Source organism: Myotis myotis, unplaced genomic scaffold (genome assembly GCF_014108235.1).
Source record: "Myotis myotis isolate mMyoMyo1 unplaced genomic scaffold, mMyoMyo1.p scaffold_m19_p_11, whole genome shotgun sequence".
NCBI classification, from domain to species: Eukaryota; Metazoa; Chordata; class Mammalia; order Chiroptera; family Vespertilionidae; genus Myotis; species Myotis myotis.
Window position 1 is genome coordinate 45,974,492 of NW_023416315.1, and position 15,822 is coordinate 45,990,313.

Sequence of the window (15,822 nt, forward strand, 5' to 3'; positions counted from 1 at the left end):
CCTCCAATGGTCTGAGGGAGAGTGAACTGGCCCTCTGTTTAAAAAGTTTGAGGACCCCTGTTTTAGATGATAATTTTCACAAATTCCACAGAGCCAGATGCATTATTAAAAATTGTGATAGTACATTATCTAATGTGCTTTTATACATCACTAATATCTAATGAACAAATGAACTAATTGAAGTACTAAATATTGAAGCAACACTGTCAATTAATACATTTGTCCTCATATATTTGAATGATGCTATAAATATCTGAGATGTAAATAAAGTTTCTATTTTAAGTATTATACCTCCTACAGGAGTCTAAAAAGATTGTAAATCTCTAGCTTATCATTTATAAGTTTTCCCCCAGTTCTGCATTAGCAAGAGCATATTTGTTTATCGAGGACCACTTCTAGTAGAAGAGTGGTCATTTCTATATTTCCCAACTCTCTTACATAGGTCATTTCCATTCCTTTCCATCACGATGACCACCATGCAAGTTTAGATATTATTCTAAAAAATTACCTAAGACCTATTGAAATGGTCTCTCATGCTTCTAAATTTTATATAGATTTCATAATATACATTTTTAGTATAAAAATTCCTAAATATTTTATTTATAGTTCCTTTTCCACTGTCAAGTTCTTCAGATCTGTTATTATTGCCTTTATTTGGTATTTAAGATCCTGAATAAACTTTACCAGTTTGTTTTTTTCTAAGCCAACATGACTTTTGTAATGAAATGGCCATTTCTTCTTTTGGAGGCACAACCAATCTTTATAAATTATGTTCTTGGGTCCTTCCCTTATGTGTAAGTTCCTGGAGGGCAGCTCTTATGTACTCACAGCAGCTAGCCTGGCCTTAATAATAGCAATTAGCACATTGTAATTACATAAGGTTTTTTCCAGTAATAAATCTAAGTTAAAATAGAAGTTTCATTGTATGTAAGTATGAAATGGCTTAAGAAGAGCAATCATAATTATATACCCCCTTTTCTGCTCTCCATACATAACTTTATTTTTAAAGAGGTCCTTTCACCACCACCACCCCAATTTCAGCCCAGACCTGTGAATCTGTGATATAAAGTGTTTCCCTGAGGAAAACACTTGCCTTTAGCAAATTCCTACTTGACCAGAAACCATACCTATATTACCCTCTGCCTTCAAGTTACAGATCTGACAGCATCAAGAAAAAAACCCTTGAAAGGGAATCTGTACCATTTGACTGTTTCCCAGTCCTGAGACTAGATAATCTTAATTCTGAAGAAAGACTAGATAGACCTCTCTTTATTAAGGAAGAAGCAGTTAATGGAGCAATCCATGAAAAGTTCAATAACAGTATAGTAGACATATTGTATTATTAAAGATACAGAAGAAACAAAATAGATCCAGTGACATAGACCCATGGAATAGACTCTCGAGTCTCAGAGGAAAGGTGGGGATAGGTGGGTGGGTGTGAAGAGATCAACCAAAGATCTTGTATACATATATGCATAACACATGGTAATAGGGTGGTGAAGGCCTGGGGTGGGGGTCAGGAGTGGGCAATAAAAGGTCAGTGAGAGAAAAAAGGGGCCATATGTAATACTTTCAACAATAAAGATTTTAAAAAAGAATGTTACATTTAAGTGTAATCTATTGATTTTGCCCATTATAAGGATGATACATAGCCTCAGGTAAAGGTCAAACAAGTATTTAAAAGTGATCAATTATTCCTTTGGAATGTAACCTTTCTATTAGCTACATCTGAATAAGTCAGTTTGTGAGAAGCTATCAGGACAATTTCTCAGGGTCATTTTATATTATTTCTGCTACTCTACTTAGGTCAATTCTATTTATATTCACCTTGTGGATATAAAAATAAATAAGTGACAGCCAGATTTAGCTAAAGTAGTGACTAAAGTAAGGGGTAGAATTAATGTTTCTTAGGATTGTGTAATATGGTAAGAAATTATAAATGCAGACTTTCAGACAAGTTTTCCCCTTGAAATTTAAAAAATATAAATTATTTGGTAAGCCATAGTTCTCATGGAAGGATACAAGGCACATAACCTTACTAGAAATTTAAGGTCATTCTTCCTGTGTCGACTGAGCTGGTTAATGCTAAAGCAGTCTCTCTTCTGATTACTTGATCATGGTACCCTACAATTTTCCAGTCAAATGTTAAGTATTTAAAAACCAATTCAGTCTGACCAGCGTGGCTCAGTGGTTGAGCATCTGCCTATGAACCAGGAGGTCACAGTTGATTCCTGGTCAGGGTACATGCCCAGGTTGCAGTAGGGGGTGTGCAGGAAACAGCCAATCTCTCTCATCATTGGTGTTTCCATTTCTCCTTCTCCCTTCCTCTCTGAAATCAATCAATCAACCAATTCAAATACTACCTCCTCATGAAGTCTTCCTTGGTTTTTCTAGTTAGCAAATGGCATTTTCTTCCTCTGGGTATTCTAAACAACAGTCTCTCTGTTTTTATCTTTTTTGGTTTGTAAAATAAAGGTAATCATAGTACCTATCTCATACAGTTAGTGTGAAAATTAAAATTAGTTAACACATATAAAGCATTTAGAACATTTCCTATCCCATAGTCAGTAATACAGAAATATTAGTGAGTATATTTTAAAGAGAATAATTTTTAATGCTATTACAATAAATTTAAAATTGATTTGAAGTGGTTTTAACTCAAAATGGAGCATGTTTGCATGTATGCATTAACAATAATGAAAGGGTAATAGCTTAAACTATTTTTTTTAATTTTATTGTCATGAATATAATTCTAGCATAGGTGTAAAAATTAAGACAATGCGAAACACAATAAAAATCAAATTAGCATCTTCAAAAATAACACTTAGAATAAAATGAACACAATGCTGAAATTTGTCTTGATAACATTATAGGTTTTATTATGTCCAGATTTGAAAGAAAAATTAAGCATCAAAATAAGATGGAAAAAGGCTATTAAGCAACAATTTACTTATGAAATTCCACTTTACGTTTTACTTCGTTTTGAAATTCATTTAGGTTCTTGGCTTAGTGTTTTAGAAACATCTATCTCAGTAAGTCCTTAGATTCACTCAAAAGTAGTGAAGCAAAACCCACAGAAGGCTTGAGTTGTGCCAGCAAGCTGCACTGTTAATTCCCAAAGCCAGCAAAAAGAATGCAGATCATTACAGACTCTTATTAACCTGATTCCAAGATCTATGTTTCTGACTAAAACCCAAATGAAGTAAGTTTAACTTTGAATTCCCATGTCGATAAATTGAGCTGATTTATTTGCTACATTTTATTTTATTGATCATGTTAAAAATTTGACCCGTCTGGGACTTTTGGCTAGTCTGCCGAATTCCCTTGCATATTTATGTTACTATTTATTTTGTTAGCAGAGTCTTGTCTATGTTAAAATTAATTGAACACAATGTCCTAACTAAATGCCTTTTTAAAAGCCCAATCTTTCATGATCTTATCTTACTTTACATAAATAAATAAACCTGATTCTAGGAGGGATATGCATCAGTGATGAAATCTATTCTAATTATTAAAGAAACAAAGTCTAGATTTTTTTTCTAACATTTTCCCCCCACTATCTTACAGAATGTAGCCTTTATTACAGGCTCTGATGACTGATGTTGAATCCTCAAACAGGCGATGGCATAGAGATGAAATATTAATTGCCTCTGTATAACGACTGGTTTAATCAGAGTTGCTTTTTTGTGTGTATGCATCTAAGATAAATGTTTTAAATATTTTGGATGGTATATGTTTGGATTGGATTATAATAGTAGTTAGTATACATATTCTTATTCTTAATAGGCAGTAAATACTTTGTATGCAATGCTAGCGTTTAAAGTTCACACTAATCCTTTGTAACATGCACTGTTATTTTACTGACTTTCAGGTGAGACAAGTAAATCTTAGTGAGCTTAAGTCACACAGTAGGTATTTGATGGTGCCAGGCATTGAACGTGGTGCAGTCCGTGTGCTCCGCAGCAGAAGCCGTGTGGTGTTGTGCTGTGGGCACCCATGGGATGGAGAGGGCCCTGTAATGGAGTTGCTATAAATCAAAACTGAAGGTTAAAATTTTTGGAGATGGTTTTCACTTAAAATTTTAATTGATTATACCTACCCATTATTCTGTCTATATTTAATGGTGATGTATTTGGCTTGTATTTAATCCAGCCAGTTTCATCACTGACAGTGATTTGCAGTAGGTAAAAAGAAATTGCTATGATTAAAAAGAGTGTTAGACTTTGAATCATAAATCTCCATTGATCTGATCTACTGTTCCCAGTGATATTAATGCATGCAACCCTGTATGAAATATGACCACATTAGGAGTCATTGGGAAAATTTTTGTAAAACTAATAAAAAAAGGTAGATTAGATTCAATTTCTTCTAGTAATCCTGCCTTATGTTTTGGGGGGCTTCTTTTAAAAGTTTTGACTCGATTCAGAAAATTTTTAATGCTTTACATACTTGGGCACATGCTTGTTTTGCAAGGATAGTTTAAACATTGATTCTTGGGTGTTTTGTTGTTGTTTTTGGAGATTGAATGATTCTCTTATAGATTTGCATCCAGTTCTTTCTTTCCAGAAATAGAGTATAGCATACATATTTAAAATACAATGAATAATCATTAAATTTAGAAAATTCTGTGCATTATGTGGACATTATAAATTTACCCTGTTGTACAAAGATGGAGACTGGATTGCTTTGAACAGAATCTTCAACCATTTTTTGTTTACACATGCATATCAGTTTTTTAAAAAATGCATCTCCCTTTATAAGAATATTTATTTATAAATTCTATATATTTTTTTTTTTTATATATTTTATTGATTTTTTACAGAGAGGAAGGGAGAGAGATAGAGAGTTAGAAACATCGATGAGAGAGAAACATCGATCAGCTGCCTCCTGCACATCTCCCACTGGGGATGTGCCCGCAACCCAGGTACATGCCCTTGACCGGAATCGAACCCGGGACCCCTCAGTCCGCAGGCTGACGCTCTATCCACTGAGCCAAACCGGTTTCGGCTATAAATTCTATATATTTACTACTGAACTAATATGTTTAAAAACCCCAAAGGAGACTTCTAAATCTTTGTTTAGTGAAATTTTACAAAGTATTGGTTTAAAGTGGCATATGATTAAAAGTCCCTGGATGAAAAAGTGTAAAGATTTTTCTGGATGCTAGTTATTAGAGGCCTTTGTTAATTATGATGACTTCAATTACCATTGGAAATATCTCAACAGGCCATATGAACACATTAAACATTCTTATCAATAATAAATTGTACTTAAAATAGCCTTCTTGATAATTTTTAACTTTTGACCAATTTGCCTAATTAAACAAATTAAATCACTGTTTTCATCTTGTAATGAGGTTGAAGAAGAGCTAATGCTGAGAATAAACAGAAGCATCATCTGTCATTTTCCTGTTGTTCAGTGCAACTTCCATTGGTAGAATTTCATCTTTAATCATTATTAATTTTAAGATATTTTAAGCTACTGATCCATACGCTATAGGTTAAGCCAGAAAAGATAGTATATAAATTGCATATAAAATATAGCACAGTACATTGAAAGTGATGGTACAAGTGAGAAGGTAGCTACCTACTTGTCAGTGTGTAAGTTTCCACTTTTTGCTGTGGTGCCTGGAGTGTAGCAGGTGACTCCAGAGCAGCTCACACACAAAAGGTAGGGATTGCTAATGTCAATCCCTATAATAAATATCAGTCAACTTTCTCTTTTTTTTTTTCTCTCACTTCACTTGCTATAAGTAGGTATCAGTTCTGTTTTCTTTCAACCCTCCAATGGATCCTCTTAGATTCCACTGATACATGATGTATTTATTTTCATTTAAAGTCTTATGAAAAAGAAGGACTTAGTTATCTCTCAGGGATGTAAATGAAAGAATAAAACCCATGAATTGAAAAGAAAAACCTAATGTTTTAATTCATATGCACCTACAAATTGTCTCTTTGACTGATTGATGTCTTTAGCTTTATGATATGAATGCATTGCCCTAAATTAAAATGTAAATTCTCAGGGTTTGGTTACCCAGAGACTTTAGTGGTAAATGCTTCTTTATAGCAGCATCCCAACATTAAAATGTTCTTCTAGTTATTTGGCATTAAAAAAAACAACAACTTTGTAGATAATTTGCTTTAAGTCCATAGATTTCAGAATTAGAAATTTTAGAGCTGGAAAGAACCTTACAGATCTTGTTTCCCTCTGTTTCTTATAAAAGAAAACCTGAGGAGAAAGCAAGGATTCATAGAGTTGGAATGAGATTGAGAACCTAGATTCTTGACTGAGGCACTGTCTGCCCATTCACCAAATTGCTTCCAGTGTTTGTCCTAGGAAAAAGGCATAAATTTGGAGGCCAGGAAACATGGATTCACTTTTTAAAAAATATATATATTTTATTGATTTTTTACAGAGAGGAAGGGAGAGGGATAGACAATTAGAAACATTGATGAGAGAGAAACATCGATCAGCTGCCTCCTGCACACCCCCAACTGGGGTTGTGCCCGCATGTACCTTCACCAAGGTACCTGCCCTTGACCGGAATCGAACCTGGGACCTTTCAGTCCACGGGCCGAGGCTCTATCCACTGAGCCAAACCAGTTAGGGCAGGATATGACATTTCTTAGCCCCTCCAGCAGCAGACTTCAGTTTTTTCCTCCAGGAGTGTGGTGGAAAAACCCTAGATCACCTTCATGGATTCTTATTACCCAAGTTACCAAGAACACTGGGAGTGGCGGCGTACAGGGAGCTTAGCCAATGAGCGGTCAGAAAAAGGTGCTTCCTCTGCAGCTCACACACAGAGGCCCCCTGCATTGTGTCCGCTGGGCCGGGGGCGTGCTGCCTGCCCAAATGCCCTCTATCCCTCTGTGGCCGGGGTGTGGGACGCTATGGGCGCTGCCATCTTCGTGAAAGAGTAGTGGTTAATTTGCATATTACCCTTTTATTAAATTATATATATATATGTATATGTAAAATACTATATGGTTTCCATGAGGGTATACTATATTGAACTTTTAGAGTATCTAAAATATTATAGTGTTTTTCAAATTTGAGACAACACTTCACAATCCCTTAATAGAGAGAAATACTGTATCAGCCTCTTCCCAAAATTTAGTTTACATATTTATAAATATAGATATGTATATATTTTCATTATATTACATCCCATTCTAATGCTGGTGATTTGAAAAGTTCACACTGCCTTGGAATTTAAATCAATCCCAAATCTTCTTGTCATCAAACCTACCTGTATTGTGATTCTAATGGCCCTCATTCTTACTCTGTGCTAGGTCCTGGAATAGCTGATTCACCCATAATGTAAACTAAAAAGTCATCTGTTTTATTTTGAAAATGTTCTCAGATTGTTTATTCCAACTTTTTTGAATGTTATCATTATAATCATTACCAGCAATCTCAGTATATATTTTTTGAGGAATGTCTATTTTTGCTTTTACATTTAATTTAATAAACAAATTATTATAGTGATCAGTATCACTTTTGATTTAATTTGGTTGTTTTATGTGTTTCATATTCATACCTGTCTTTGACTCTGTCATATTCAGAGAATGTATATATTTTTTGATTTAATATCCCCTACGTTTTTTTTTTACTTGCTACCTTTCATTGTTATGGCACAGTTTAAGCTGCTTACTGTTCCTTTTCCTCAAAGTTGGCTTATTTCATACTGTTTCTACCTTATTTTTTATGTATCATAATTAGTAGAAGAATACATGGAGGCTTCACAGTGAATCTAATCTTTAAGAACTAGAATTATTTCTCCAATTATCTTTTGATCACTAATGTTATAAATTTACTTTTCATGTTATATTTAAAGCAATCTTTTCTTAATTTGTTAAATAAATTGCTTCTGAAAAATTAATGCTATAGTTTTTTCATAGGTTAATCTAAAGAGTTATATCATTTTGATTACCCAAAGTACTAAAGAAATCTTCTGAATTCACGAAAATACAATTTCTTCATAAAACATATTATGATTAGCTAACCTCATGTTTTTGCAAGGATAATATGTCTATTAAGTTCAAAATTTAAAATTTGTTCTTATTGTTATAATTTAGTAACACAAAAGTACAAAAATTTAAGTCTTTAATGTATAATTTGTTTAGTCATATTTTCCCTCTAATTCTCTTCATCCACTCAATACTTGTGAGCCATATTATCCTCAAAGAGAAAATAGCTTAAACCGATTAACTCAGGGGACTCAACAGGGTTCTTATTGCATTGTAACTGAATTCATGGCTTAATTTTCAGCCTGGCCTTACAGCCTGACCAGAACAACTATGGCTGATGAAGAAGGCTCAGTAGCTTTTGCTATGCATTATTCACTAATTGGGCCTGGTCCGTTGCAGTTGCTTTGGTGAATTTCCATTCCTAATAAAGGGTGTCCCAAAATTCACGCAATAAGTAATTTTGATAGAAAACACTGGTTTATAATTAAAAAATTGTAAATTTTTTATTGATTCATAAAGTATACAGTATAAGGTTATGTATGGAATAGCATACATAAAAACTGGATTATCATGTCACGATAGCGAGCACCATTAACTGTTATTGCCTGAGCAGCCGCATTTTCAAAGAAGGATGGTCTGATGATGCCTCCAGCTCAAAATCCGCACCAAACAGTGACACGTTGTGGATGAATTTGTTTCTCAATAATCACTCGTGGATTTTCTGAACCCCAAATGCGACAATTTTGTCGATTAACCAAGCCATCAAGATGAAAATGAGCCTCATCGAAATTCAGCCACATTTATGCAAAAACGGTCATGGAAAATTTCAGCAAAAGAGTGCGCATGTGCCCGCAAAGCTGTGGAGGCCATTTACCTGATATGCTATTCCATACATAACCCTATACTGTATGCTTTATGAATAAATAAAAAATGTATAATTTTTAATTATAAGCCTGTGTTTTCTATCAAAATTACTTCTTGCGTGAATTTTGGGACACCCTTTAGATTCAAGTGATTTGGTAAAAGGAGGCTTTCCTTTTTAAGAGCCAGAACTGGTAAGCAGCCGTAACTAATGGGGGATCACAGAATGCTTCGATTCCAGGATTGGACTAGTGGTTACAGAGGCAACCTTACCTTTTAATCCACAGAATGACTGCAAGGCCCTGTTGTAAATAATATGTTTGTAATAGTTAAAAAGGAAAGGATGGCCCTGGCAGGGTGTGTCGGTTGGAGCGTGGCCATGTACAGCAAAAGGTTGCGGGTTTAGTTCCAGGTCAGGGCACATACCTACCTTGTGGAACTCCATCCACAGCTGGGACATGTAAAGGAGGCAACCAACCAATTCATGTTTTCCCCTGAAATCAGTGTCTCTCTTTCTCTCTCCCTCTCTCCTTCTCTCTCTAAAATCAATTTAAAAAAAAGAAAACATCATAAAACAAACATATCCTTGAGTGAGGATTAAAAAGGATGCATATAGAGGTAGACATTTTAAAATATGTGTGCATACATACTGGATAATTGTATACAAAGCAATGACCTCTAAGTATTGAAGAATTTGTCTCATTTCACAAGAGTTCATTCACTTCATTAGTGAGTTAGAAATGCCAGTTGTAATACTTATATAAAGAGTAACACAAGGATCTCAGTGTACCATTCTTAATCATATCAACTACTTTTCTCAATTTGGGGGGACACAAAAAAATAAGAGAGAGCAGGGGGAGAAGATAAGCCTAGCCACAGTATGATTGTGAACCAAGTTTCTCAATGAGCACATTTAATCTGAATTGTGCAATGTGATTAGGCTAGTTCCTATTGCAACTTAGGTAAAATATATAAACTTTAAATTTCTGGGCATTTTCCCTTCAGTAGAAGTAGTTTTTAAGTTCACAACATGAAAAAATAACTATTGAAAAGAAATGGGTTATTATAAATCAATTCTGAGTGTTTACTTCAAGATAAATATATTAAATATGCAAGAGCTTTTCCTGTCTGTCACAGACTTGTCATTGTGACTTTGCAAATTAAATTTGCTAATGCGCACTGCTTGGAAAATTGAATGACCTGCCCATCCAGCATTGGCCTGTACGCTGTCTCTGAGTGATCTAATCTATTATTTAATAACTGAAATTATATTGAGACCAATAGTCTGAGAAACAGACTTCTCATGTTTCACTTATGTGTTTTACCAAATGCATTTGAATACATTTGAGAATCAATTTGCTCATTTCTTTGTAGACATTTCTATAGGATGGTTTGGAGAATTCAGAAGAGAGATTTTGGGGGAAAATGTTAAAAAAGGAATATAATAACTTAAACAAGGAAATGTTAATTCCAGGGGAAGCATTTAAAAAGTTTAATTAACACATTAAACAACATATGTTAAGTAGCTGTCCTCCAATTTTCCATTAATTTCTTTATGTATAATATTTTTGTATTTTAATTACTATATAATGACAATATTAATATAGGTATCTGAAACAATAATACATGTTTAAAAAATAAGTGATTTGCATTAAAAATTTTGATATTTTCATGAAATTATTTCAATTTATGGAGGTTATGAAATGGAGGACCAGGGAGAACAACAGTATTGTTTTCCTTAATATATTTAACAACTGCACATTAAAACTAGTCTTGATACACAATTATACAAGTTAAGAGGTACATTATTATTTTAAAGTTATTTATAAAAGCCCTTTATGTGGTGATTAAAAAAAGAATCTGTATAATATATATTAAAAGAATTAATATATTTAAAATTGTGATTTTTAGCTATGAGAGGATTCATAGGAAATATAAGAAGTAATTTTCACCTTGGTAAGATAATCATATAATGCTTAATAGAACTTCAGAAAGGAATTCAAAGAAAAATGAATATTTTTCCGATTAAAATATAATACATGCTTCTTGTATTATTCTAAAAAGCAAGAGAACACAAACATAACTATAGTTATATCTCATAACTACAAAACTAATTACATTTACTATGTAAGCATCCATGCATATATCCATTTACCTCTCTTTCCTCTCAAAATAAATAGGCCTTTTCTTTCCTTTTTGCTGAATATTTACTTTTTAAACTTTAGATAAGTTTAAACAAATATAGCATATATGTATATTCTCAATGCAATTACTCTTTTATATTATAGCTGTCACTATTATTGTGACCATTTTACTATTGTTGGGCATTTAATTTATTTCCCAATTTAGATATTAAATGGCATTTCAATAAATGTTAATATCAGTAAATCCTCCTCATTTTACCAAGTAAATATTTATTGAAAGAGTGAATGAATGAAATATTTGCACATTTCCACATATTCCTAACCTTAATTCATAGATGTAGTTCAATACCTTCCTATTGGTCTATTATCATCTAATCCTTCTACTTTTCTATATCTGAACTTTGCTAGAAATAGATGTAAATGAGAATTCTTGAAAAGATATGCTGACAAAAATAATGTGTCCTTTTTTAAAATTATAGAAGTGGAACGATAATTTTCACAACTGAAACTGACTTTGTAGATTGTTTAGTTTGAGGGTTAATTGAAGACAGGAGAGAATTAGAATCAACTGAGAGATTCCTACAAAAGACATTCTCCCCATTGGGATATGCTGCTCTGTTGGTGGGGGCAGAGGCTTCCCATGTGATTCTGATTGTCCCACGGGTAAGGACCACACCTGCAGCCCATAGTCATTTACTTACAGTCAAAAACAGAAGCCCGAGGAACAGTGACTGGCCTACGTTGCAGACGTTATTAGTGCAACAGACTGGAACCAGATCTCCTGACATCTACACTTTCCACTCTGCCTTTTATGGTATTTTGTGAGTACTGTATGTTCTTTGTAATAGGTATTATATTTTTTAAAAGAGTTTCAGGTTGTATAAGCTTGAGAACACTGGGTTAAACAGTTGATTTTTTTAGTGAAGCTTATTTCAGAAGCTTTGAAATATGATATTCTCTTAATAGAATAATCTAACAGGCAGCGTTTTTCCAATGTAATTGTGGATGGAGCTAACCCCTAAAGCAGGGGGGGACCTTCCTGCCTGCATGCTGTATAAGGCTCCAGAAATATTTGCTCTCGCCCTGCCAAGGCATTAGGGATAAGTTAAGTAAATGTTTGACCAAATACAGCAGGCTAATTTCTAGATTGATAATTTTGTATGGCCCTCGAATAATGTTATAAATATCCAAATGGTTCTTGACAGAAAAAAGGTTCCCCACCCCTGCCCTAGAGTATCATGAGGGACTGTTGTCTTTTGAAATATCCTTTGACAAAAACATTACTTGCCATATTGCCGTATGTATGCACAGTAATACTAAAGCTGTCTTATACATGGAGGGCAGAAAATTTTAGGTATCCATTAATATGAATATTACTGATCAATCCTAATATTTCATGAGTGTTTCTACTACATAAAAATGTATGCCTAATTTAAACTACTGATACTTTGAAGCACAGGACTTCCATTTTTGTGTTCATCAGCATCACCTGGAGGTTTGTTAAACTACAGATTGCTCAGCCCCTCCCATGGTCTTTCTTACTGACCAGGTCCTGGGTGGGCCCCAAGAGCCTGGATTCTAAAAAGTTTCCCTGGATGCTGATGCCACTTCTCCAAGTACCGCACTTTGAGAAACCACTGCTTTAAAGTAAATGTGGAGACTTTTCACTAATTCAGAATGTTTTCAGCTGAGAAGAATAATATCTATTAGTTGGAACCCTCTTTACATTCACATTATTAACGAAAGTAGTTTGTTTTAATGTACCTTTCTCTTATTCTTGTCAATAGTGCCCAGGAATAAGATACCCATAAACTAGAGAGGGTGACTTTTAAAGTGTATTAAAATGCACAGTTGAATCCAGTGCAAATCCTTTAGTCTGAGGGTTCTTAATTGAAGCTAGGAGAGAATCTTAGGATCAACTGAGAGATTCCTTCAAAAGACGTTCTCCCCATTGTGATGTGCTGCTTTATTGGTGGGGGCAGAGGCTCCCCCACGTGATTCTAATTGTCCCCTGGGTAAGGCCCACACCTGCAGTTCAGAGTCATTTACTTATAAGTCAAAAACAGAAGCCCGAGGAACAGGACTGGCCTGAGTTCGAGATGTTATTATTGCAACAGAGTAGAACCAGATCTCCTGACGTCTATACTTCCCTCTCTGCCTTTTATGGTATTTTGTAAGTACTGTATGTTCTTTGTAATAGGTATTATGCTACACACACTTCTGTTTTAGAAGACTGTAATTTGTGATTTTTGCATGTAGGTGTGTTGCTAAATGTTAGACTTTCAACACTGTTATTTTGCATATTTATTTTGTTACTGGAGGGACAATTATATCGTTGTGGCTTTTAACTAAATAAAATGTGCTCTGTTCCCAAATATTTTTATCAATGACAAATTTTACAATTCAATTTGCACATACCCACATGTATGTTCATACACACACACAGTCATACCTAACTTGACCAAAAATTTCACAATATAGTTCTCTCTTATGTGGAGTGTATTTTCATATTTCTTTGTTTCATTTAAAAATGACTTGGACATGACATATTCAGTTGATTTTATTACCTAATGATGGATCAGACCTACAGCTTTACAGAAATAAAAAAAAAAGCCATGTTGCTCATATTGTGTCTAAATAATCTTTTCAACGTTTCAATTTTCTTAGAGATAAACAAAAATACCTAAGTGTGGCTGTGTGTGTAGGAAGTTGTTAAAATATCTCAGGATGCTGATGTGTTATCTGACCATATAAATTTCCAGAGCCATATGGAAAGTTGGGCGCACGCTTCTTTCTAGACCTGCTAACTTCAGATTGTTAACACATCCTCCCAACCTCCTTCTGAAATCTGGTTGTCCATGGAGTCTCCCACTGTTTATCCTTGCCCCACCCCATAACAAAGAAACAGAAATTCCGGAGGATGAGGCCCAGAAATCAGGATTTTAAAAAGATTCCCAGGTGATTCTGTTGTGCAGCCAAGGTTGAGAACACTGATCTAAATTGCAGGGGTCCTCAAACTACGGCCCGCGGGCCACATGCGGCCCGCCAAAAACATTTACCCGAAAACATTTACCCGGCCCGCCGGGTGTTTTTGCCGCCGCTGGGTGCATAGGAATTTGTTCATAGTTTTTTTTAAACTATAGTCCGGCCCTCCAACGGTCTGAGGGACAGTGAACTGGCCCCCTGTTTAAAAAGTTTGAGGACCACTGATCTAAAGCATAGTTCAAAGAGATAGAAAATTCATCTTCAACCTTAAACTCCTGTGGGATTTTCCTAAATCATTATTGATTGTTTCTTGGCTTCTACCTTGGGAGACAAATGGCTTCAGTTAGGATTTGATTGTACTTAGAGTTATAATAGATCTCTTCTTTTCTAGTATACTTTCTTTTTTTAAAACAAAATATCATGCCCTAGCCAGGTTGGCCCAGTGAATAGAGTGTGGGCCCACAGACTGAAGGGTCCCGGGTTCAATTCCAGTCAAGGGCATGAACCTTGGTTGCAGGCCCTAATCACCATATGGGAGGAAACCAATCAATGTGTCTCTGTCACACTGATGCTTCTACCTCTCCCCTCCACTCTCTAAAAATCAATGGAAAAATATCCTCCAGTGATATTCAGGGCTAGGTCCATGAAAATCAAATTGACCCGGGCTATGGGGGGAAAAAATCTCACTCACTTGGGAAACATGCAAAAGTCAAGGGAGCATGACATAAAATAATTTCTCATTACTGTCTTTTATTCAGTCGTGTGGACCATTAGTTGTCAAACCCAGAATTATCCTCAACTGTACACTATAAATGTGGTAAGATAAGAGTGAAATTCCCTCCAAGAGGATAGTTTTTATTAGGTTGTATTTAAAGACACTTATCCTGTTGTTTAAATGTACATTTTGCTAAGTACTAGTTGCTGGTAAGCTCTGGTTCTGTTGGGATGATACTGAGGAGTGACTCAATCACAGAGGAAATTGGGAGAGAAGTTAGGTTATACTGTGAATACATTGGAAGTCATCATGGTACTCTATTTTAAAATATTCTTTTAGTTCCTTTGTTAAAGAATAAGCACTTGGCACATGATAGGAATATGAGAACATCTGTGTTGCATAAGTTGTAATATTCTGTTTGTTTTCTGTATTTTCTTATATAGCCTGAAAAAAATGACAGTGAGCCAGGCAGCCAGAGGATAAAACCTGTTTTCATAGATGATGCTAATTTTGGACGACAAATATCCTATCAGCATGCAGCAGTCCATATTCCCACCGACATCTACGAGGGCTGTAAGTAAAAGGATGTGAACAACAGCTCAAATACCATGTTCTTATCTATCTGCTGGAGCCAATGTGATACTGTTTTATTTTCATGCCATTTGAGAGTCTGTGGCAAACTCTGGTTTGTGTAAAAGAAGAAACCTGATTTTCATGAGCTGTTTATGCTCAGATGGTCTCACTGGGACAAAAATTGTAGGCAAGTCTGCATCCATGGAGATGTCCTCCTACTCTAGGGTTTAGTAAATAATTCTGCTTTCCCAAAGGACATCAATAACTTAAAAGGATTAGATATATTCTTTAAAAATCAAAACTGTGCCCCACAAGTGCACACATGCAAACATTCTTACCCAAACACACCAACCGGTAAAGGAAGCGAGATGTATATTTTAGACTCCGTTTCTTACCACATCTTATCATGCTTTTAAGTCTCTCTCACTCCCAATATATTGTGGGCTCAAGATAAAAAAAAAAAGTGTTGGGAGAAGGAATAAACAAAAGACCTGGGGAAGCGGAAAACCACTAAATGGAAGATCAGATTGAGAAGGCTTCACTGTAAAGAAGGGAGGGGTTAAGTTATATGGGA

General features: G+C 34.9%; 1 protein-coding gene across 7 annotated transcripts in view; it reads left to right on the plus strand.

The window, feature by feature from the left end:
• CACNA2D1 (calcium voltage-gated channel auxiliary subunit alpha2delta 1) overlaps positions 1–15,822 on the plus strand; it is a 391,747-nt gene that overhangs the window by 240,786 nt on the left and 135,139 nt on the right. For all 7 annotated transcript variants that reach the window (XM_036328345.1, XM_036328344.1, XM_036328339.1 and 4 more), the window contains exon 6: positions 15,119–15,248. In XM_036328345.1, the coding sequence (XP_036184238.1) occupies positions 15,119–15,248 (130 nt within the window). The remainder of the gene's footprint in view (positions 1–15,118; positions 15,249–15,822) is intronic.